Source organism: Somniosus microcephalus, unplaced genomic scaffold (assembly GCF_052327205.1).
Source record: "Somniosus microcephalus isolate GS21.2 unplaced genomic scaffold, FLI_Smic_1.0 unresolved_chr4, whole genome shotgun sequence".
Taxonomy (NCBI): domain Eukaryota; kingdom Metazoa; phylum Chordata; class Chondrichthyes; order Squaliformes; family Somniosidae; genus Somniosus; species Somniosus microcephalus.
The window spans coordinates 56,931,838-56,954,674 of record NW_028225182.1 but is presented as its reverse complement, the minus strand read 5'-3'; the positions used below and the strand labels follow the sequence as shown (position 1 = coordinate 56,954,674).

General features: G+C 51.6%; 1 protein-coding gene across 1 annotated transcript in view; it reads right to left on the bottom strand.

The window, feature by feature from the left end:
• LOC147091137 (F-box only protein 24-like) overlaps positions 1–22,837 on the bottom strand; it is an 86,430-nt gene that overhangs the window by 6,000 nt on the left and 57,593 nt on the right. Inside the window, exons 6-8 of the mRNA XM_085977595.1 lie at positions 22,477–22,635; positions 21,819–21,940; positions 19,881–20,012 (exon numbers count right to left, since the gene is read on the bottom strand). Of these exons, the coding sequence (XP_085833721.1) occupies positions 19,881–20,012; positions 21,819–21,940; positions 22,477–22,635 (413 nt within the window). The remainder of the gene's footprint in view (positions 1–19,880; positions 20,013–21,818; positions 21,941–22,476; positions 22,636–22,837) is intronic.

Below are 22,837 nucleotides of genomic sequence, written 5' to 3'. Positions count from 1 at the left end.
ACCCTCCTTCAAAACTAGAACGAAAAGAAACTAGATCGAAGGCAGGGCTGCGATCGGACAAAAGAATAAAAGAAACAAAAGAAGTAAAAGAGATTAGAAGCTAGACGAGATAGTAATAGGCTGGGATTAGGTGTAAAGTGTACTGGCAGGGCAAACGATAGCTGCCAGGTGTGAGAGAGAAACAAAAGGAAAGCGGGGGGGGGGGGAAAGGAGTGGAAAAATTACAAGAAAAAATGAAATGGGGGCCGAGCTTATGATCTGAAATTGTTGAACTCGATATTGAGTCCGGAAGGCTGCAGACTGCCTAATCGGAAGATGAGGTGCTGTTCCTCGAGTTTACGTTGAGCTTCCGTGGTACAATACAAAAGGCCGGGGACGGTGAGGTCCGAGTGGGAATGGAGCGGTGAATTAAAATGACAGGCGACCGGAAGCTCGGGGTCACCCTTACGGACTGAACGGAGGTGTTCCACAAAGCGGTCACCCAATCTGCGTTTGGTCTCCCCAATGTAGAGGAGACCGCATCGTGAGGACATCCACTTCCCTGCCCTCTCCCCGTAACCCCTAATTCCCTTATCTGCTAGGAAACTGTCTATCTCCATTTTAAATTTATTTAATGTCGCAGCTTCCACAGCTCTCTGGGGCAGCAAATTCCCTAGATTTACCACCCTCTGAGTGAAGAAGTTTCTCCTCATCTCAGTTTTGAAAGGGCAGCCCCTTATTCTAAGATTATGCCCCCTAGTTCTAGTCTCACCCATCAGTGGAAACATCCTCACTGCATCCACCCGATCAAGTCCCCTCACAATCTTATATGTTTCGATAAGATCGCCTCTCATTCTTCTGAACTCCAATGAGTAGAGTCCCAACCTACTCAACCTTTCCTCATACGTCAACCCCCTCATCTCCAGAATCAACCGAGTGAACCTTCTCTGAACCGCCTCAAGAGCAAGTATATCTTTTCTTAAATATGGAAACCAAAACTGCACGCAGTATTCCAGGTGTGGCCTCACCAATACCCTGTATAACTGAAGCAAGACTTCCCTGCTTTTATACTCCATCCTCCTTGCAATAAAAGCCAAGATTCCATTGGCCCTCCTGATCACCTGCTGTACCTGCATACTAACCTTCTGTGTTTCATGCACCAGGACCCCCAGATCCCTTTGTACTGTAGCACTTTGCAGTTTCTCTCCATTTAGATAATAACTTGCTCTTTGATTTTTTCTGCCAAAGTGCATAACCTCACACTTTCCAACATTATATTCCATCTGCCAAATTTCTGCCCCCTCACTTAGCCTGTCTATGTCCTTTTGCAGGTTTTTTATGTCCTCCTCACTCACTGCTTTCCCTCCCACCTTTGTATCATCGGCAAACTTGGATATGTTGCACTTGGTCCCCTCCTCCAAATCGTTAATATAGATTGTAAAGAGTTGGGATCCCAGCACTGACCCCTGTGGAACACCACTAGTTACTGATTGCCAACCCGAGAATGAACCATTTATCCCAACTCTCTGTTTTCTGTTAGATAGCCAATCTTCCACCCATGCCAGTATATTACCCCCAATCCCGTGATTTCTTATCTTGATCAGTAATCTTTTGTGTGGCACCTTGTCAAATGCCTTTTGGAAGTCCAAATACACCACATCCACTGGTTCCCCTTTATCCACCCTGTTTGTTACGTCCTCAAAGAATTCGAGCAAATTTGTCAAACATGACTTCCCCTTCATAAAACCATGCTGACTCTGTCTGATTAAATTATGCTTATCCAAATGTCCTGTTACTGCTTCCTTAATAATGGACTCCAACATTTTACCAACCACAGATGTTAGGCTAACTGATCTATAGTTTCCAGCCTTTTGTCTGCCTCCCTTTTTAAATAAGGGCGTTACATTAGCAGTTTTCCAATCTGCTGGGACCTTTCCTGAATCCAGGGAGTTTTGGAAAATTACCACCAATGCATCCGCAATCCCTACTGCTACTTCTCTCAAGACCCTAGGATGTAAGCCATCAGGTCCAGGGGATTTATCCGCCTTAAGTCCCATTATCTTACCAAGTACCGCCTCCTTAGTGATTTTAATCGTGTTTAGCTCCTCCCCCCCATAGCCCCTGTTTGTCCAGTGTCATAGAGTCATAGAGTCATAGGCCTAGAAATTGAGTTTTGGCTTAGCCAGGGCTTTAGCGCCGGAAGTTAGTGCCGGTGCTAAGTCCCCCTGCGCGCGCCAAAAATTCAGCAGGGCCGCGCCCAAACGGCTGCCGGCGCTACTGAAGGGTCTTAGCGGCGGTAAATCGGCGCTAACTGCCGTTTCGCGCCGCAATTCCGGCGCTGCGGCACCCGATGCGGTGCGGCAGGCTCGGGAAGTGCAGGCCTCCTCCTTCCCTTAAGGAGGAGCTGCCTGCACCCGATCGCGGCCCGCGAAAATATTTTAAAAAATGAGCCCGGCACCTCGGACAAGTGCCGGGCTTGCTTCTGTTCCGGGGGGGGGGCGGGGGGAAGTCCGGGGAGGGAGCTGCGGCCAGGCGGCCGGCGGGAAAGCGGCCGGCCGCCGCGGGGCCTTTAATGCGCCGGCGCAAAGACTCGTAAGACTCTGTTGCCAGAGTCTTAGTTGCGGCTGTCACGGGCGAGGCGGCCGCAACTGAATTTCGGCGCTGGGGCCCGTCGGCATGGCAACCGGGACGCTGCGCACACCGATGACGTCATCGGTGCCGGCGCAGCGCTACCGGTCTACCGCGGCGTAAGGGCCCCAGGCGATTTCGGCGCCGGCGCCAAATGCAGCGCTAGGCCCTCTAGCGCCGCAAAATCGGCGCTAAGGGCACTCAATTTCTAGGCCATAGAGTTTTACAGCACAGAAAGAGGCCCTTCGGCCCATCGTGTCTGCGCCGCCCATCCCTCCCTGTCCAGTCTAATCCCATTTTCCAGCATTTGGTCCATAGCCTTGTATGCAATGGCATTTCAAGTGCTCATCCAAATGCTTCTTGAATGTTGTGAGGGTTCCTGCCTCCACCACCCTTTCAGGCAGAGAGTTCCAGCTTCCAACCACCCTCTGGGTGAAAAAGTTCCTCCTCAAATCCCCCCTAAATCTCCTGCCCCTTACCCTGAATCTGTGCCCCCTTGTTATTGACCCCCCTACTAAGGGGAAAAGTTCCTCTTTATCTACCCTATCTATGCCCCTCATCATTTTGTACACCTCAATCAGGTCCCCCCTCAGCCTCCTTTGCTCCAAGGAAAACAACCCCAGCCTGTTGAGTCTTTCTTCATAGCTGAGGCGCTCCATCCCAGGTAACATCCTGGTGAATCTTCTCTGCACCCTCTCCAAAGCAATCACATCCTTCCTATAGTGAGGCGACCAGAACTGCACACAGTACTCCAGCTGTGGCCTCACCAGCGTTTTGTACAGCTCCATCATAACCTCCCTGCTCTTATATTCTATGCCTCGGCTAATGAAGGCAAGTATCCCATATGCCTTTTTAACCACCTTATCTACCTGTTCCGCTGCCTTCAGGGATCTATGTACATGTACACCAAGGTCCCTCTGACCCTCTGTACTTCCTAGGGTCCTACCACTCATTGTGTATTCCCTTGCCTTATTTGTCCGTCCAAAATGCATCACCTCGCACTTTTCCGGGTTAAATTCCATTTGCCACTTTTCCGCCCATCTGACCAACCCGTTAATATCGTCCTGTAGCCTGAGGCTTTCCTCCTCGCAATTTACCACCCCACCAATTTTCGTGTCATCCACGAACTTACTGATCATACCCTTTACATTCTCATCCAAATCATTAATGTAGATCACAAACAGCAAGGGACCCAGCACCGATCCCTGAGGTACCCCACTGGACACAGGCTTCCAGTCACAAAAGCAACCTTCGACCATCACCCTCTGCCTCCTGCCACTCAGCCAGTTTAGGATCCAACGCGCCAAGGCCCCCTGGATCCCATGGGCTCTTACCTTCTTGACCAGTCTCCTATGCAGGACCTTGTCAAAAGCTTTACTGAAGTCCATGTAAACCACATCCACAGCATTTCCCTCATCCACACACCTAGTCACCCCCTCGAAAAATTCAATCAGATTGGTCAGACATGATTTACCCTTGACAAAGCCATGCTGACTATCCCCGATTAATCCTTGCCTCTCCAAGTGTTGGGATATTTTTAGTGTCCTCTACTGTAAAGACTGATACAAAATATTTGTTCAGCATTTTTGCCATCTCCATTTTCCCCACCACTAATTTCCCAGTCTCGTCTTCTAAGGGACCAACGTTCACTTCAGCCACCCTTTTTCTTTTTATATAACTGTAGAAACACTTGCTATGTAGGAATTAACGAATTCCTACGAATAACGGGGATCGACGCAACTCAACGGAGATTCCACGAGGACTGCCTGGGCAGTCCCGTGGTTTGCGACGTGACGTCATCGCGTTTGCCCGCGTTTTCCCGCGCTCTTAAAGGGGCCACGCCCCGTACATGCAAAGTCTATATACAAAACACAGTAATGCCTAACACAATGGTACAGGCTTAGGCTGGTGTTAGAACATCGTTAAAGAGAATTATATCAAATCAAATCAACTTTTATTGTCATTGTTAGTGCACAAGTGCAGTACAACGAAATGTAGGCTTGTGGCTCCCGAGAGTGTACAATTTGGATTAGGACACTTAAACATTTCAACATACATTTGTACATATATATTAGCATAAATATGACCATAATAAAGTGCATTGGCAGATGTGCAGGCTTTAGTGTTTATTTGTGGAGTTCAGTAGGATGACAGCCCTGGGAAAGAAGCTGTTCCTAAATCTGGTCGTACGGGTGCGAATGCATCTGTAGCGTCTTCCAGATGGTAGGAGGGCGAACAGACTGTGGCTGGGGTGGGTAGGGTCTTTGACCGTGCCCTCCGTAGGCAGCGTTTCTGATATATATGTTCTATGGTCGGTAGCCGGGTGCCGGTAATGCGTTGGGCAGTTTTGACTACCCGCTGCAGGGCTTTCCGGTCATGGGAGCTACAGCTGCCGTACCATACCGTGATACAGTTTGTCAGGATGCTCTCTATAGTGCAGCGGTAGAAGTTAGAGAGGATCAGGGGTGACAGATTACATCCCTTCAGCCTCCTCAAGAAATATAGGCGCTGCTGGGCCTTCTTCACCAGAAAGGAGGTGTTGAGAGACCAGGAGAGGTCTTCCGTGATGTGGACTCCGAGGAACTTAAAGCTGGCCACCCTTTCCACCTCCGCCCCATTGATGTGGATGGGGGTGTGACTTCCGCCTTTGGACTTCCTGAAGTCCACAATTATTTCCTTTGTTTTCTTGGTGTTAAGGGCCAGGTTGTTGTCGGCGCACCACTTCACGAGATGCTGGACAGTTAGCCAGAGTCATTCAGTGGTTCTGCCATATGCGCCCCCCCCAGAATTCGCTTTAACGGACAAAGTCAAATGGTGAGGGGGTCTGACAAGCCTGTCAGAACGACTCCTGTACTCTCGAGGCGGAGGCTGCTGGTCGTCTGGCAGTCTGGCGGGCGGTCGCACTTGGTCTGCCGTAACGACGATGGGTGGCCGACCCCGTCTCGGCGGTTGTGCTGTCTCGACGGGGCGGTCGAGGTCTAAATGTGCTGGCTTTAAGCGGTCGACCGAAATGTGGTCCGGTTTACCACCGACATCTACCGTGAAGGTTTTGTCCCCTGCTTCCAACACGCGGAAGGGACCGGTATATGGGGCCTTGAGCGGATCCCTATGTGCATCATGGCGAATAAAAACATATTCAGCCTTGTGAAGCTCCGTGGGAACGTGTGACCTCTGCGGCCCGTGGTGCGAAGTGGGCACCGGTGCGAAACATCTGGCCGCCTCTTGGTGACTAGCAAGCTGGGCAGACGCGGACAATGGCTCCGTCGATGTTGGTAGGAAGTCCCCCGGGACTCGCAGCGGCTGACCATACACAAGCTCCACTGATGAAGAGTGAAGGTCTTCTTTGGGGGCCGCGCGAAGGCCCAACAGGACCCACGGTAGCTTGTCTGCCCATCCAGCGTCCTGGAGGCTGGCCCTCAGGGCGGCTTTCATTGACCGGTGGAAGCGTTCGCAGAGGCCATTCGCCTGTGGGTGGTAGACTGTGGTGCGGTGTAATTTGACACCGAGTCCTTGGGCCACTGCATTCCAGAGTTCGGAGGAAAACTGCGGTCCCCTGTCTGACGAAATATCTGCGGGCACTCCGAAACGGGCGATCCAGGAGGAAATGAACGCCCTGGCCACGTCCGCCGAAGTAGTGGATGACAGGGGGACCGCCTCTGGCCATCTGGTGGTGTGGTCAACCATGGTCAGGATGTGTGAAAAACCATGGGAGGGTGGGAGTGGTCCTACCAGGTCCACGTTGACGTGGTCAAAACGTCGCTCCGGAACTGTGAAGGCGGCCAACGGAGCTTTGATGTGGCGCTGTACCTTGGCCTTTTGGCAGACCACGCAGCTGTTGGCCCAGTCACGGACATCTTTATGCATGCCATGCCACACAAATTTTGCTGACATCAGTTTCTGAGAGGCCTTCATTCCAGGGTGTGACAACCCATGTATGGCGTCGAACACTTTGCGGCGCCAGACGACCGGCACGACAGGGCGAGGATCCTGTACGGAGATGTCACACAACAGCGTGGTACCTGCCGAATGGAACTTGACGTCAGCCAACTGGAGGCCAGTGATGGCCGTTCTGTAAGCCTGGACTTCCGGGTCTGAGGCTTGGTCCGCTGCCATGAGGGCGTAGTCGATGCCCAAATGAACCATATTGACGATCGCGCGGGAGAGGCAGTCTGCCACCAGGTTGTCCTTACCGGCCACGTGCCGTATATCCGTGGTGAATTCGGATATGTAGGTCAGTTGACGCTGCTGTCGGGCTGACCACGGTTCGGCGGTCTTGGACATTGCAAAGGTCAGCGGCTTATGGTCCACAAAGGCGGTGAAAGGACGTCCTTCCAGCAGGAACCGAAAATGGCAGATGGCCAGAAAAAGGACGAGCAACTCCCGGTCGAACGTGCTGTATGCTCTCTCGTTCTGCCGTAGTTGACGGCTGAAGAATGCCAACGGCTGCCACGTCCCATTCACCCACTGCTGTTGCACGGCACCGACTGCGTAGTCCGACGCGTCGGTGGTGAGGGCGATGGTGGCTCCTGGCAGCGGGTGCGCCAGCATAGTCGCGTTGGCTAAGGTGCTTTTGGTGTCGGCGAACGCTTGGGCCATGTCCTCCGTCCAGTCTACCGGGTCCTTGCCAGTCTTGCCCTTGAGGGCCTCGTACAGGGGCTGCATGAGTAGTGCTGCCTTAGGCACGAAACGGTGGTAAAAGTTTACCATGCCTCGGAATTCCTGCAGGGCCTTTATGTTCTGTGGGCGTGGAAAGGATGTCACCGCCTCTACCTTCGAAGGTAAAGGAACCGCTCCCTCTGTGGTGATGCGATGCCCCAGGAAGTCAATTTGGTGCAGGCCAAACTGACACTTGGCCGGGTTGATAATCAGGCCGTGTTGGCTGAGGCATCGAAAAAGGGTGCATAGGTGACAGGTATGTTCTGCCTTAGTAGGACTGGCAATTAGAATATCATCCAGGTAGACGAAGAGGAACTTGAGGTCCCGCAGCACGGAGTCCATCAGGCGTTGGAAAGCCTGGGCGGCGTTCTTTAACCCAAACGGCATCCGTAAAAACTCGAAGAGGCCGAATGGGGTGATGACTGCGGTCTTCTGGACGTCTTGTGGATGAACTGGGACCTGGTGGTAGCCCCGGATGAGGTCGACTTTTGAGAACACGGTGTTCCCTGCCAAATGGGCAGAGAAATCCTGGATATGGGGGATCGTGTACCGATCGGGAGTGGTGGCGTCGTTTAGTCGTCGATAGTCGCCGCATGGCCGCCATCCGCCACCAGGCTTCGGGACGATATGGAGGGGTGAAGACCAGGGACTATTCGACCGGCGAATAATCCCTAACCGTTCCATGGTTGCGAACTCCGCCTTTGCGACTGACAGCTTGCCAGGTTCCAGGCGCCAGGCCCGCGCGTAGACCAGGGGGCCGTTGGTGGTGATGTGGTGTTCCACATCGTGTTTCGTGGCTGTGGAGGAGAACGTGGGTCTTGTCAGGTTGGGGAATTCGCCGAGCAGGCAAGCGAACTCATCAGGAGTCGGGAACGCACAGGAGACGGTGCGCGACGTAGTGTTACTGCGGTAACACGGAAGAGAATTAAAAGTTGCTGCGTTGATCAGCCACCGGTTCCTAACGTCGACCAGGAGGCTGTTGGCGCACAGGAAATCCGCGCCGAGGAGGGGATGGGAAACTTTGGCCGTAACAAACTCCCAGTGAAAACGTTGCCCCCCGAGGCACAACTCCACTCGCCGTCTGCCAAAGGTCCGAATTGTTCCGCCATTGGCCGCTTCAAGGGCGGGGCCGTGATTCCCCGTCTGCACATCGAGGGCGGACGCGGGTAAAATGCTGCACTGCGCTCCGGTGTCGCACAGAAAACAACGACCGGAGAGAGTATCAGTGATGAAGAGCAATTTTCCAGCGTTGCCGATCGCCATCGCGGCCGCGGGGTGCCCGTTAGACCCGTTCCTCAGTGGTCGCAGTGTCAGTTGTTGTTTTTTTTGGTGAAAACTGCAGGGAGGGCGGCAACGCCTCGCCTTCGCGCTGAACTGCACGTGGTAGAAACACAGCCCAGCAGGCTGACGAGCTGGGGCGGCGTCTGCGGGGGATGGGTGCCTCGTGGCGGCGCAGTACTGCCGAGTTACAGCGAAAATTTTGTCAGCCTCCGCAGCGAGTGTTGCGCAGTCTTCAGTTTCAGATCTGGCCAGGGCAGCTTGTACCTGTTCAGGCAGTTGGCTGAGGAAAATCTCGCGGAATAGGAAACATTCCCGTTCTGAGCCCAGGAGTGTGAGCATTTGGCTCATCAACTCTGAAGGCTTGGAGTCCCCGAGCCCGGGCATAGCAAGTAATCGACGGGCGCACTCCGATTTTGTGAGCCCAAAAACCTGCAGTAACCGCGCTTTGAGGGTTTCATACTTGTGCTCCGTTGGGGGGTTTTCGAGGAGGCTGACGATCCGAGAGGCGGTAGAGCTGTCGAGTGCGGAGACCACATAAAGGTACTTGGTCTGATCCACATCGATGTTCCTCAGGGCGAACTGGGCCTCGACCTGAATAAACCACGAGGGCGCTTGCTGCTCCCAGAACTGCGGTAGCTTTAGTGAAACGGCGTTTGCTTCCATGCTGTGCTCTTCTTTTGTGAAAACGTTCACAAAAACGGGGTCACCAATGTAGGAATTAACGAATTCCTACGAATAACGGAGATCGACGCAAGAGAACAATCAAACAGGTCTTTACTCAACGGAGATGCCACGAGGACTGACTGGGCAGTCCCGTGGTTTGAGACGTGACGTCATCGCGTTTGCTCGCGTTTTCCCGCGCTCTTAAAGGGGCCACGCCCCGTACATGCGAACTCTATATACAAAACACAGTAATGCCTAACACAATGGTACAGGTTTAGGCTGGTGTTAGAACATCGTTAAAGAGAATTATATACAGTTAGCCAGAGTCATTCAGTGGTTCTGCCACAGCTATCTGTTTTTATATTTTTTGCTAGTTTACTTTCATAATCTATCTTCCCTTTCTTAATTAATCTTTTAGTTATTCTTTGCTGGCTTTTAAATGCTTCCCAATCTTCTATCCTCCCACTAGATTTAGCTACTTTATATGCCCTTGTTTTCAATCGGATACTATCCTTTATTAATTTAATTAGCCACGGATGGCTGTCTTTTCTTTTACGCCCCTTTTTCCTCAGTGGAATATATTTTTCTTGAAAGTTGTGAAATATCTCCTTGAATGTACACCACTGCTCATGTACCGTCTTACACCTTAATCTATTTTCCCAGTCCACTTTAGTCAACTCTGCTCTCAAACCTTCATAGTCTCCTTTATTTAAGCTTAGTACGCTGGTTTGAGATCCAACTCTCTCACCCTCCAACTGAATTTGGAATTCAACCATGTTATGGTCACTCATTCCAAGGGGATCCTTTACTAGGACATTTTTTATTAATCCTGTCTCATTACACAGGACCAGATTGCCTGCCCCCTGGTTGGTTCAGTAACATACTGCTCAAGGAACCCGTCCCTAATGCACTCTATGAACTCTTCCTCAAGGCTGCCCTGCCCAATTTGATTTGTCCAGTCAATATGAAAGTTAAAATCCCCCATGATTATAGCTGTTCCCTTATTACAAGCCCCAACTATTTCCTGATTTATACTCCGACCAACAGAGTTGCAACTGTTAGGAGGCCTATAGACTACGCCCACTAGTGACTTTTACCCCTTATTATTCCTTATCTCCACCCAAACTGTTTCACTATCCTGATCCTTTAACCCAATATCATTTCTCACTATTGCAGTGATTCCATCCTTTATTAACATAGCCACCCCACCTCCCTTTCCTTCCTGTCTGTCCTTCCTAATTGTCAAATACCCTTGGATGTTTAGTTCCCAGTCATGGTCACCTCGCAGCCATGTGTCTGTAATGGCCACCAGATCATACTCATGTGTAGTTATTTGTACCGTCAACTCGTCTATTTTGTTACGAATGCTGCGTGCATTCAGATAAAGAACTTTTAAATATGTTTTGTGACAATTTAATCCTGCTTTTACCCCCTTTACTACTTTATCTTTATCTTTATACATTCTGTCCCTTCCTGACATGCTCTGGTTTTTAATTCCCCCACTGCTACCTTGCTCTGTTGCCTTCTCCGCTGACATTTTTATTTTTCGCTCTCTTGAAATCTCTCCCCCACTAATTAGTTTAAAGCCCTCACTACAGCCCTAGTTATTTGATTCGCCAGGATTCTAGTCAAGCTCCTCCAAGAGTAAAGCTCCCTCTACACTGTCCCATCAAACACTCCCAGGGCAGGTACAGCACGGGTTAGATACAGAGTAAAGCTCCCTCTACACTGTCCCATCAAACACTCCCAGGGCAGGTACAGCATGTGTTAGATACAGAGTAAAGGTCCCTCTACACTGTCCCATCAAACACTCCCAGGGCAGGTACAGCATGTGTTAGATACAGAGAAAAGGTCCCTCTACACTGTCCCATCAAATACTCCCAGGGCAGGTACAGCACGGATTAGATATAGAGTAAAGCTCCCTCGACACTGTCCCATTAAACACTCCCAGGGCAGGTACAGCACGGGTTAGATACAGAGTAAAGCTCCCTCTACACTGTCGCATCAAACACTCCCAGGGCAGGTACAGCACGGGTTAGATACAGAGTAAAGCTCCCTTTAAACTGTCCCATCAAACACTCCCAGGGCAGGTACAGCACGGGTTAGATACAGAGTAAAGCTGCCTCTACACTGTCCCATCAAACACTCCCGGGGCAGGTACAGCACGGGTTAGATACAGAGTAAAGATCCCTCTACGTTGTCCCATCAAACACTCGCGGGGCAGGTACAGCACGGGTTAGATACAGAGTAAAGCTCCCTCTACACTGTCCCATCAAACACTCCCAGGGCAGGTACAGCACGTGTTAGATACAGAGTCAAGCTCCCTCTACACTGTCCCATCAAACACTCCCAGGGCAGGTACAGCACGGGGTTAGATACAGAGTAAAGCTCCCTCTACACTGCCCCATCAAACACTCCCAGGGCAGGTACAGCACGGGTTAGATACAGAGTAAAGCTCCCTCTACACTGTCCCATCAAACACTCCCAGGGCAGGTACAGCACGGGTTAGATACAGAGTAAAGATCCCTCTACACTGTCCCATCAAACACTCCCGGGGCAGGTACAGCACGGGTTAGATACAGAGTAAAGCTCCCTCTACACTGTCCCATCAAACACTCCCAGGGCAGGTAAAGCACGGGTAAGATACAGAGTAAAGCTCCCTCTACACTGTCCCATCAAACACTCCCAGGGCAGGTACAGCACGGGTTAGATACAGAGTAAAGCTCCCTCTACACTGTCCCATCAAACACTCCTGGGGCCGGTACAGCACGGGTTAGATACAGAGTAAAGCTCCCTCTACACTGTCCCATCAAACACTCCCGGGGCAGGTACAGCACGGGTTAGATACAGAGTAAAGCTCCCTCTACACTGTCCCATCAAACACTCCCGGGGCAGGTACAGCACGGGTTAGATACAGAGTAAAGCTCCCTCTACACTGTCCCATCAAACACTCCCGGGTCAGGTACAGCACGGGGGTAGATACAGAGTAAAGCTCCCTCTACACTGTCCCATCAAACACTCCCAGGGCAGGTACAGCATGTGTTAGATACAGAGTAAAGGTCCCTCTACACTATCCCATCAAATACTCCCAGGGCAGGTACAGCACGGATTAGATATAGAGTAAAGCTCCCTCTACACTGTCCCATCAAACACTCCCAGGGCAGGTACAGCACGGGTTAGATACAGAGTAAAGATCCCTCTACACTGTCCCATCAAACACTCCCAGGGCAGGTACAGCACGGGTTAGATACAGAGTAAAGCTCCCTTTAAACTGTCCCATCAAACACTCCCAGGGCAGGTACAGCACGGGTTAGATACAGAGTAAAGATCCCTCTACACTGTCCCATCAAACACTCCCGGAGCAGGTACAGCACGGGTTAGATACAGAGTAAAGCTCCCTCTACACTGTCCCATCAAACACTCCCAGGGCAGGAACAGCACGTGTTAGATACAGAGTAAAGCTTCCTCTACACTGTCCCATCAAACACTCCCAGGGCAGGTACAGCACTGGGTTAGATACAGAGTAAAGCTCCCTCTGCACTGCCCCATCAAACACTCCCAGGGCAGGTACAGCACGGGTTAGATACAGAGTAAAGCTCCCTCTACACTGTCCCATCAAACACTCCCAGGGCAGGTACAGCACGGGTAAGATACAGAGTAAAGCTCCCTCTACACTGTCCCATCAAACACTCCCAGGGCAGGTACAGCACGGGTTAGATACAGAGTAAAGCTCCCTCTACACTGTCCCATCAAACACTCCCGGTTCAGGTACAGCACGGGGTTAGATACAGAGTAAAGCTCCCTCTACACTGTCCCATCAAACACTCCCAGGGCAGGTACAGCACGGGTTAGATAGAGAGTAAAGCTCCCTCTACACTGTCCCATCAAACACTCCCGGGGCAGGTACAGCACGGGTTAGATACAGAGTAAAGCTCCCTCTACACTGTCCCATCAAACACTCCCGGGTCAGGTACAGCACGGGGTTAGATACAGAGTAAAGCTCCCTCTACACTGTCCCATCAAACACTCCCAGGGCAGGTACAGCACGGGTTAGATACAGAGTAAAGCTCCCTCTACACTGTCCCATCAAACACTCCCAGGGCAGGTACAGCATGTGTTAGATACAGAGTAAAGGACCCTCTACACTATCCCATCAAATACTCCCAGGGCAGGTACAGCACGGATTAGATATAGAGTAAAGCTCCCTCTACACTGTCCAATCAAACACTCCCAGGGCAGGTACAGCACGGGTTAGATACAGAGTAAAGCTCCCTCTACACTGTCCCATCAAACACTCCCAGGGCAGGTACAGCACGGGTTAGATACAGAGTAAGGCTCCCTTTAAACTGTCCCATCAAACACTCCCAGGGCAGGTACAGCACGGGTTAGATACAGAGTAAAGCTGCCTCTACACTGTCCCATCAAACACTCCCGGGGCAGGTACAGCACGGGTTAGATACAGAGTAAAGATCCCTCTACACTGTCCCATCAAACACTCCCGGGGCAGGTACAGCACGGGTTAGATACAGAGTAAAGCTCCCTCTACACTGTCCCATCAAACACTCCCAGGGCAGGTACAGCACGTGTTAGATACAGAGTAAAGCTCCATCTACACTGTCCCATCAAACACTCCCAGGGCAGGTACAGCACGGGGTTAGATACAGAGTAAAGCTCCCTCTACACTGCCCTATCAAACACTCCCGGGGCAGGTACAGCACAGGTTAGATACAGAGTAAAGCTCCCTCTACACTGTCCCATCAAACACTCCCAGGGCAGGTACAGCACAGGGTAGATACAGAGTAAAGATCCCTCTACACTGTCCCATCAAACACTCCTGGGGCAGGTACAGCACGGGTTAGATACAGAGTAAAGCTCCCTCTACACTGTCCCATCAAACACTCCCAGGGCAGGTACAGCACAGGTAAGATACAGAGTAAAGCTCCCTCTACACTGTCCCATCAAACACTCCCAGGGCAGGTACAGCACTGGTTAGATACAGAGTAAAGCTCCCTCTACACTGTCCCATCAAACACTCCCAGGGCAGGTACAGCACGGGTTACATACAGAGTAAAGCTCCCTCTACACTGTCCCATCAAACACTCCCGGGGCAGGTACAGCACGGGTTAGATACAGAGTAAAGCTCCCTCTACACTGTCCCATCAAACACTCCCGGGGCAGGTACAGCATGGGTTAGATACAGAGTAAAGCTCCCTCTACACTGTCCCATCAAACACTCCCAGGGCAGGTACAGCACAGGTTAGATACAGAGTAAAGCTCCCTCTACACTGTCCCATCAAACACTCCCAGGGCAGGTACAGCACGGGTTAGATACAGAGTAAAGCTACCTCTACACTGTCCCATGAAACACTCCCAGGGCAGGTACAGCACGGGTTAGATACAGAGTAAAGCTCCCTCTACACTGTCCCATCAAACACTCCCAGGGCAGGTACAGCACGGGTTAGATACAGAGTAAAGCTCCCTCTACACTGTCCCATCAAACACTCCTGGGGCAGGTACAGCACGGGTTAGATACAGAGTAAAGCTCCCTCTACACTGTCCCATCAAACACTCCCAGGGCAGGTACAGCACGGGGTTAGATATAGAGTAAAGCTCTCTCTACACTGTCGCATCCAACACTCCCAGGGCAGGTACAGCACGGGTTAGATACAGAGTAAAGCTCCCTCTACACTGTCCCATCAAACACTCCCAGGGCAGGTACAGCACGGGGTTAGATATAGAGTCAAGCTCTCTCTACACTGTCCCATCAAACACTCCTGGGGCAGGTACAGCACGGGTTAGATACAGAGTAAAGCTCCCTCTACACTGTCCCATCAAACACTCCCAGGGCAGGTACAGCACGTGTTAGATACAGAGTAAAGCTCCCTCTACACTGTCCCATCAAACACTCCCAGGGCAGGTACAGCACGGGGTTAGATACAGAGTAAAGCTCCCTCTACACTGCCCCATCAAACACTCCCAGGGCAGGTACAGCACGGGTTAGATACAGAGTAAAGCTCCCTCTACACTGTCCCATCAAACACTCCCAGGGCAGGTACAGCACAGGGTAGATACAGAGTAAAGAACCCTCTACACTGTCCCATCAAACACTCCTGGGGCAGGTACAGCACGGGTTAGATACAGAGTAAAGCTCCCTCTACACTGTCCCATCAAACACTCCTGGGGCCGGTACAGCACGGGTTAGATACAGAGTAAAGCTCCCTCTACACTGTCCCATCAAACACTCCCAGGGCAGGTACAGCACGGGTTAGATACAGAGTAAAGCTCCCTCTACACTGTCCCATCAAACACTCCCAGGGCAGGTACAGCACGGGTTAGATACAGAGTAAAGCTACCTCTACACTGTCCCATCAAACACTCCCAGGGCAGGTACAGCACGGGTTAGATACAGAGTAAAGCTCCCTCTACACTGTCCCATCAAACACTCCCAGGGCAGGTCCAGCACGGGTTAGATACAGAGTAAAGCTCCCTCTAAACTGTCCCATCAAACACTCCTGGGGCAGGTACAGCTCGGGTTAGATACAGAGTAAAGCTCCCTCTACACTGTCCCATCAAACACTCCCAGGGCAGGTACAGCACGGGGTTAGATATAGAGTGAAGCTCTCTCTACACTGTCGCATCCAACACTCCCAGGGCAGGTACAGCACGGGTTAGATACAGAGTAAAGCTCCCTCTACACTGTCCCATCAAACACTCCCAGGGCAGGTACAGCACGGGGTTAGATATAGAGTCAAGCTCTCTCTACACTGTCCCATCAAACACTCCTGGGGCAGGTACAGCACGGGTTAGATACAGAGTAAAGCTCCCTCTACACTGTCCCATCAAAAACTCCCAGGGCAGGTACAGCACGTGTTAGATACAGAGTAAAGCTCCCTCTACACTGTCCCATCAAACACTCCCAGGGCAGGTACAGCACGGGGTTAGATACAGAGTAAAGCTCCCTCTACACTGCCCCATCAAACACTCCCAGGGCAGGTACAGCACGGGTTAGATACAGAGTAAAGCTCCCTCTACACTGTCCCATCAAACACTCCCAGGGCAGGTACAGCACGGGTTAGATACAGAGTAAAGGTCCCTCTACACTGTCCCATCAAACACTCCCGGGGCAGGTACAGCACTTGTTAGATACAGAGTAAAGCTCCCTCTACACTGTCCCATCAAACACTCCCAGGGCAGGTACAGCACAGGGTAGATACAGAGTAAAGAACCCTCTACACTGTCCCATCAAACACTCCTGGGGCAGGTACAGCACGGGTTAGATACAGAGTAAAGCTCCCTCTACACTGTCCCATCAAACACTCCTGGGGCCGGTACAGCACGGGTTAGATACAGAGTAAAGCTCCCTCTACACTGTCCCATCAAACACTCCCAGGGCAGGTACAGCACGGGTTAGATACAGAGTAAAGCTCCCTCTACACTGTCCCATCAAACACTCCCAGGGCAGGTACAGCACGGGTTAGATACAGAGTAAAGCTACCTCTACACTGTCCCATCAAACACTCCCAGGGCAGGTACAGCACGGGTTAGATACAGAGTAAAGCTCCCTCTACACTGTCCCATCAAACACTCCCAGGGCAGGTCCAGCACGGGTTAGATACAGAGTAAAGCTCCCTCTACACTGTCCCATCAAACACTCCTGGGGCAGGTACAGCTCGGGTTAGATACAGAGTAAAGCTCCCTCTACACTGTCCCATCAAACACTCCCAGGGCAGGTACAGCACGGGGTTAGATATAGAGTAAAGCTCTCTCTACACTGTCCCATCCAACACTCCCAGGGCAGGTACAGCACGGGTTAGATACAGAGTAAAGCTCCCTCTACACTGTCCCATCAAACACTCCCAGGGCAGGTACAGCACGGGGTTAGATATAGAGTAAAGCTCTCCCTACACTGTCCCATCAAACACTCCTGGGGCAGGTACAGCACGGGTTAGATACAGAGTAAAGCTCCCTCTACACTGTCCCATCAAACACTCCCAGGGCAGGTACAGCACGGGTTTGATACAGAGTAAAGCTCCCTCTACACTGTCCCATCAAACACTCCCGGGGCAGGTACAGCACGGGTTAGATACAGAGTAAAGCTCCCTCTACACTGTCCCATCAAACACTCCCAGGGCAGGTACAGCACGGGTTAGATACAGAGTAAAGCTCCCTCTACACTGTCCCATCAAACACTCCCAGGGCAGGTACAGCACGGGTTGGATACAGAGTAAAGCTCCCTCTACACTGTCCCATCAAACACTCCCAGGGCAGGTACAGCACGGGTTAGATACAGAGTAAAGATCCCTCTACACTGTCCCATCAAACACTCCCGGGGCAGGTACAGCACGGGTTAGATACAGTGTAAAGCTCCCTCTACACTGTCCCATCAAACACTCCCAGGGCAGGTACAGCACAGGGTAGATACAGAGTAAAGATCCCTCTACACTGTCCCATCAAACACTCCTGGGGCAGGTACAGCACGGGTTAGATACAGAGTAAATCTCCCTCTACACTGTCCCATCAAACACTCCCAGGGCAGGTACAGCACGGGTAAGATACAGAGTAAAGCTCCCTCTACACTGTCCCATCAAACACTCCCAGGGCAGGTACAGCACGGGTTAGATACAGAGTAAAGCTCCCTCTACACTGTCCCATCAAACACTCCCGGGTCAGGTACAGCACGGGGTTAGATACAGAGTAAAGCTCCCTCTACACTGCCCCATCAAACACTCCCAGGGCAGGTACAGCACGGGTTAGATACAGAGTAAAGCTCCCTCTACACTGTCCCATCAAACACTCCCAGTGCAGGTACAGCACGGGTTAGATACAGAGTAAAGATCCCTCTACACTGTCCCATCAAACACTCCCGGGGCAGGTACAGCATGGGTTAGATACAGAGTAAAGCTCCCTCTACACTGTCCCATCAAACACTCCCAGGGCAGGTACAGCACAGGGTAGACACAGAGTGAAGATCCCTCTACACTGTCCCATCAAACACTCCTGGGGCAGGTACAGCACGGGTTAGATACAGAGTAAAGCTCCCTCTACACTGTCCCATCAAACACTCCCAGGGCAGGTACAGCACGGGTCAGATACAGAGTAAAGCTCCCTCTACACTGTCCCAGCAAACACTCCCAGGGCAGGTACAGCACGGGGTTAGATATAGAGTAAAGCTCTCTCTACACTGTCCCATCAAACACTCCTGGGGCAGGTACAGCACGGGTTAGATACAGAGTAAAGCTCCCTCTACACTGTCCCATCAAACACTCCCAGGGCAGGTACAGCACGGGTTAGATACAGAGTAAAGCTCCCTTTCCACTGTCCCATCAAACACTCCCAGGGCAGGTACAGCACGGATTAGATACAGAGTAAAGCTCCCTCTACACTGTCCCATCAAACACCCCCGGGGCAGGTACAGCACGGGTTAGATACAGAGTAAAGCTCCCTCTACACTGTCCCATCAAACACTCCCAGGGCAGGTACAGCACGGGTTAGATACAGAGTAAAGCTCCCTCTACACTGTCCCATCAAACACCCCCGGGGCAGGTACAGCACGGGTTAGATACAGAGTAAAGCTCCCTCTACACTGTCCCATCAAACACTCCCAGGGCAGGTACAGCACGGGTTAGATACAGAGTAAAGCTCCCTCTACACTGTCCCATCAAACACCCCCGGGGCAGGTACAGCACGGGTTAGATACAGAGTAAAGCTCCCTCTACACTGTCCCATCAAACACTCCCAGGGCAGGTACAGCACGGGTTAGATACAGAGTAAAACTACCTCTACACTGTCCCATCAAACACTCCCAGGGCAGGTACAGCACGGGTTAGATACAGAGTAAAGCTCCCTCTACACTGTCCCATCAAACACCCCCGGGGCAGGTACAGCACGGGTTAGATACAGAGTAAAGCTCCCTCTACACTGTCCCATCAAACACTCCCAGGGCAGGTCCAGCACGGGTTAGATACAGAGTAAAGCTCCCTCTACACTGTCCCATCAAACACTCCCGGGGCAGGTACAGCACGGGTTAGATACAGAGTAAAGCTCCCTCTGCACTGTCCCATCAAACACTCCCGGGGCAGGTACAGCACGGGTTAGATACAGAGTAAAGCTCCCTCTACACTGTCCCATCAAACACTCCCAGGGCAGGTACAGCACGGGTTAGATACAGAGTAAAGCTCCCTCTACACTGTCCCATCAAACACTCCCAGGGCAGGTACAGCACGGGTTAGATACAGAGTAAAGCTCCCTCTACACTGTCCCATCAAACACTCCCAGGGCAGGTACAGCACGGGTTAGATACAGAGTAACACTCCCTCTGCACTGTCCCATCAAACACTCCCAGGGCAGGTACAGCACGGGTTAGATACAGAGTAAAGCTCCCTCTACACTGTCCCATCAAACACTCCCAGGGCAGGTACAGCACGGGCTAGATACAGAGTAAAGCTCCCTCTACACTGTTCCATCAAACACTCCCGGGGCAGGTACAGCACGGGTTAGATACAGAGTAAAGCTCCCTCTACACTGTCCCATCAAACACTCCCGGGGCAGGTACAGCACGGGTTAGATACAGGGTGTCCCCACTAAACCAGCGATTCTCCTCTTGGTGTTCTCGAACTCTGAGCATACAGACAGTGCTCTGGAATGGCTGTAGGTAAGAGAGGGTCTGATCGTACCAGGGTGGGCTCTCCTCGGTCAATCTTGTCGCCTGTTCCCAGTTGTCCATATCGGTTGTTTCCTTGCATGAATATCCGTCCAAATTCATCCACCAATCCCAGATGGTTGTATCCCAAGGAGCAACTGATGACCTGCAAGGACAATCCTGACAGCAGTGATCAGTGGAGAGACATTGGAGAGGCAGAGATTATCCAGTTCACCATGGCGGTGTCCTTCCCCTGGCCTGACTGACCCCCCCCCCCCGGGATCTCTGCTCAATAAACCGAGAGCGAGGGGGCAGATATGGTGTCGGGCAGGCCAATGCCCGAGAGAGGCTCTGGGGGAGGGGGGGCGTGGGTTGGGTTTCCCTGTCACCAGCGTAATGTGGCACTGAGTCGCACAGAGCAACGAGGGTAGGCCAGGATCCCAACTTTAGTCCGTGCCGAGTCAGCTGAACTCTCGGGCAGCCCCGGGGCTCCTGCAAATGTCCTCAGTTCCCCGTGTATAAGGAAGGGACAAATCAGCTCGAGCTCCCGCTCCCAATCTCGGCGAGGGCCTCCGCAGCCAAACAGCCCATCAAGACTCAACACCAGACTCACACCCGAAGAATGGGCGAGAGGTCAGTCCGAAACCTGATTCAGGTGGAAGTAAAACCCTTGTAAGAGTCAGAACATAGAAACACAGAAGATAGGAGCAGGAGTCGGCCATTCGGCCCCTCGAGCCTGCTCCGCCATTCAATGAGATCATAGCTGATCATCCAAATTCAGTACCCTGTCCCTGCCTTCTCCCCATATCCCTTGATCCCTTTAGCCTTAAGAAATATATCCAACTCCTTCTTGAATATATTTAATGAATTGGCCTCAACTGTCTTCTGTGGTAGAGAATTCCACAGAACCTTCAGTAGAGGGAGGTAGAGGGTGGGGGGAAGCTGGGAGAAAGACAATAACAGAATGACACCGGGATTGTGTTCGCGGGGAGAGACCGAGGTATCTCAGATGGGGAAGAGTTACATGAGATGGGGTTGCTGATGACGGGGTTTTATAGAAACAGTTGGGTGATTGGGCAGAAGCATGGCAGATGCAGTATAATGTGGATAAATGCGAGGTTATCCACTTTGGTGGCAAAAACAGGAAGGCAGATTATTATCTGAACGGCAATAGATTGGGAGAAGGGGAAGTGCAACAAGACCTGGGTGTCCTTGTGCACCAGTCGCTGAAGGTAAGCATGCAGGTGCAGCAGGCGGTTAAGAAGGCAAATGGTATGTTGGCCTTCGTAGCGAGAGGATTTGAGTACAGGAGCAAGGATGTCTTGCTGCAGTTGTACAGGGCCTTGGTGAGACCACACCTTGAGTATTGTGTGCAGTTTTGGTCGCCTTGTCTGAGGAAGGATATTCTTGCCATGGAAGGAGTTCAGTGAAGATTCACCAGGCTGATACCTGGGATGGCAGGAATGACGTATGAGGAGAGATTGGGTCGATTGGGCTTATACTCACTGGAGTTTAGAAGAATGAGAGGGGATCTCATTGAAACTTATAAAATTCTAACAGGACTGGACAGACTAGATGCAGGAAGGATGTTCCCGATGGCGGGGAGTCCAGAACCAGGGGTCACAGTCTAAGGATAAGGGGTAAGCGATTTAGGACAGAGATGAGGAGGAATTTCTTCACCCAGAGAGTGGGGAACCTGTGGAATTCTCTACCACAGAAGGCAGTTGAGGCCAATTCATTAAATATATTCAAGAAGGAGTTGGATATATTTCTTAAGGCTAAAGGGATCAAGGGATATGGGGAGAAGGCAGGGACAGGGTACTGAATTTGGATGATCAGCCATGATCTCATTGAATGGCGGAGCAGGCTCGAGGGGCCGAATGGCCGACTCCTGCTCCTATCTTCGATGTTTCTATATTTGTGGAGTTATTCTAATGAAGATTTATGGGGTAGTTTGAGGTACGAGCTTTACCTTGGAGGACAACGCTAGGGCGAGTGGGATCTGTTGGTCAAACGGATCAAAGGCATGGAGAGTCCCAAAGAGGTCTCGATAGACGCCCGCTGTGTGAACTTCCAGGTACACGGCTCCGGAATCTGCAACCGAAAGCCCAGGATATAATCAGAGGTCAAAGAGTACAAGAGGCCTGACCCATGGTCCTCACTCTGGTACATGAACAGCAATTACATTTCCAAATTAACCCATTGGATGGAAAGCACTTTGGGACGTCCTGAGGACCTGATGAGGTCCAGCCCGCGTCCCTCTGTGTTGTGTGGGCTCTGAGGGATCGTATCGCCAGTGCCTTGTCCAGCAGGGTATTCTGGGCACACATCAACCTTTGCTCTCAGTATGGATCTAAATTTATTTTTCGTTTGTTTGACCCTCCGCTGTCCTATTTTAATATATCTGTTGGGTTTACCATGACCAATCCACTTCATATTTGATATGTTTCATGGCCCACCCCTCCTTACTCGTGCTGATGATTTGGACACGGAACAGTTGACATTAAACCGTTCCCGATGCCCCTACACGTGGAGTTAGAGTTTTCTACTGCTGGCACTAATGGGCATTTGGTGCGCGGTCTTTATACAACGCTCACCGGGGAGCCTGTCCCCAAGTCTCGCTCGGTTACCTGTGACGTAGAGGGCACTGCTCTGGTTCGAGTGCACCGCCGAGATGGTGATGTGGGGGAGACACTTGGTGATCTTGCGTGTGGATAGCTGGACGGTGTAGGACCGCGGCTGGTCCAGCTGGGTCTCGTTGATTGTTAAGCTGTAAATCTTCCCGTCGTCTGGTGAGAAAAGAAATAGAGTGAAATCCTTTGGGCAGGATTTTCATCGGGCCGTGGAGGCGGGATTGGAGGTATGTGGGGGGTTAAATTCGCGAAATCGGGGGGCACGAACCCAACCCGCCCCCAACCCGCCTCCATGCCCGTTTACCAGGAGGCGGGTACCCGCCCCGCACTGGGACCCGCCTCCCCGAGGCGGGAAGGG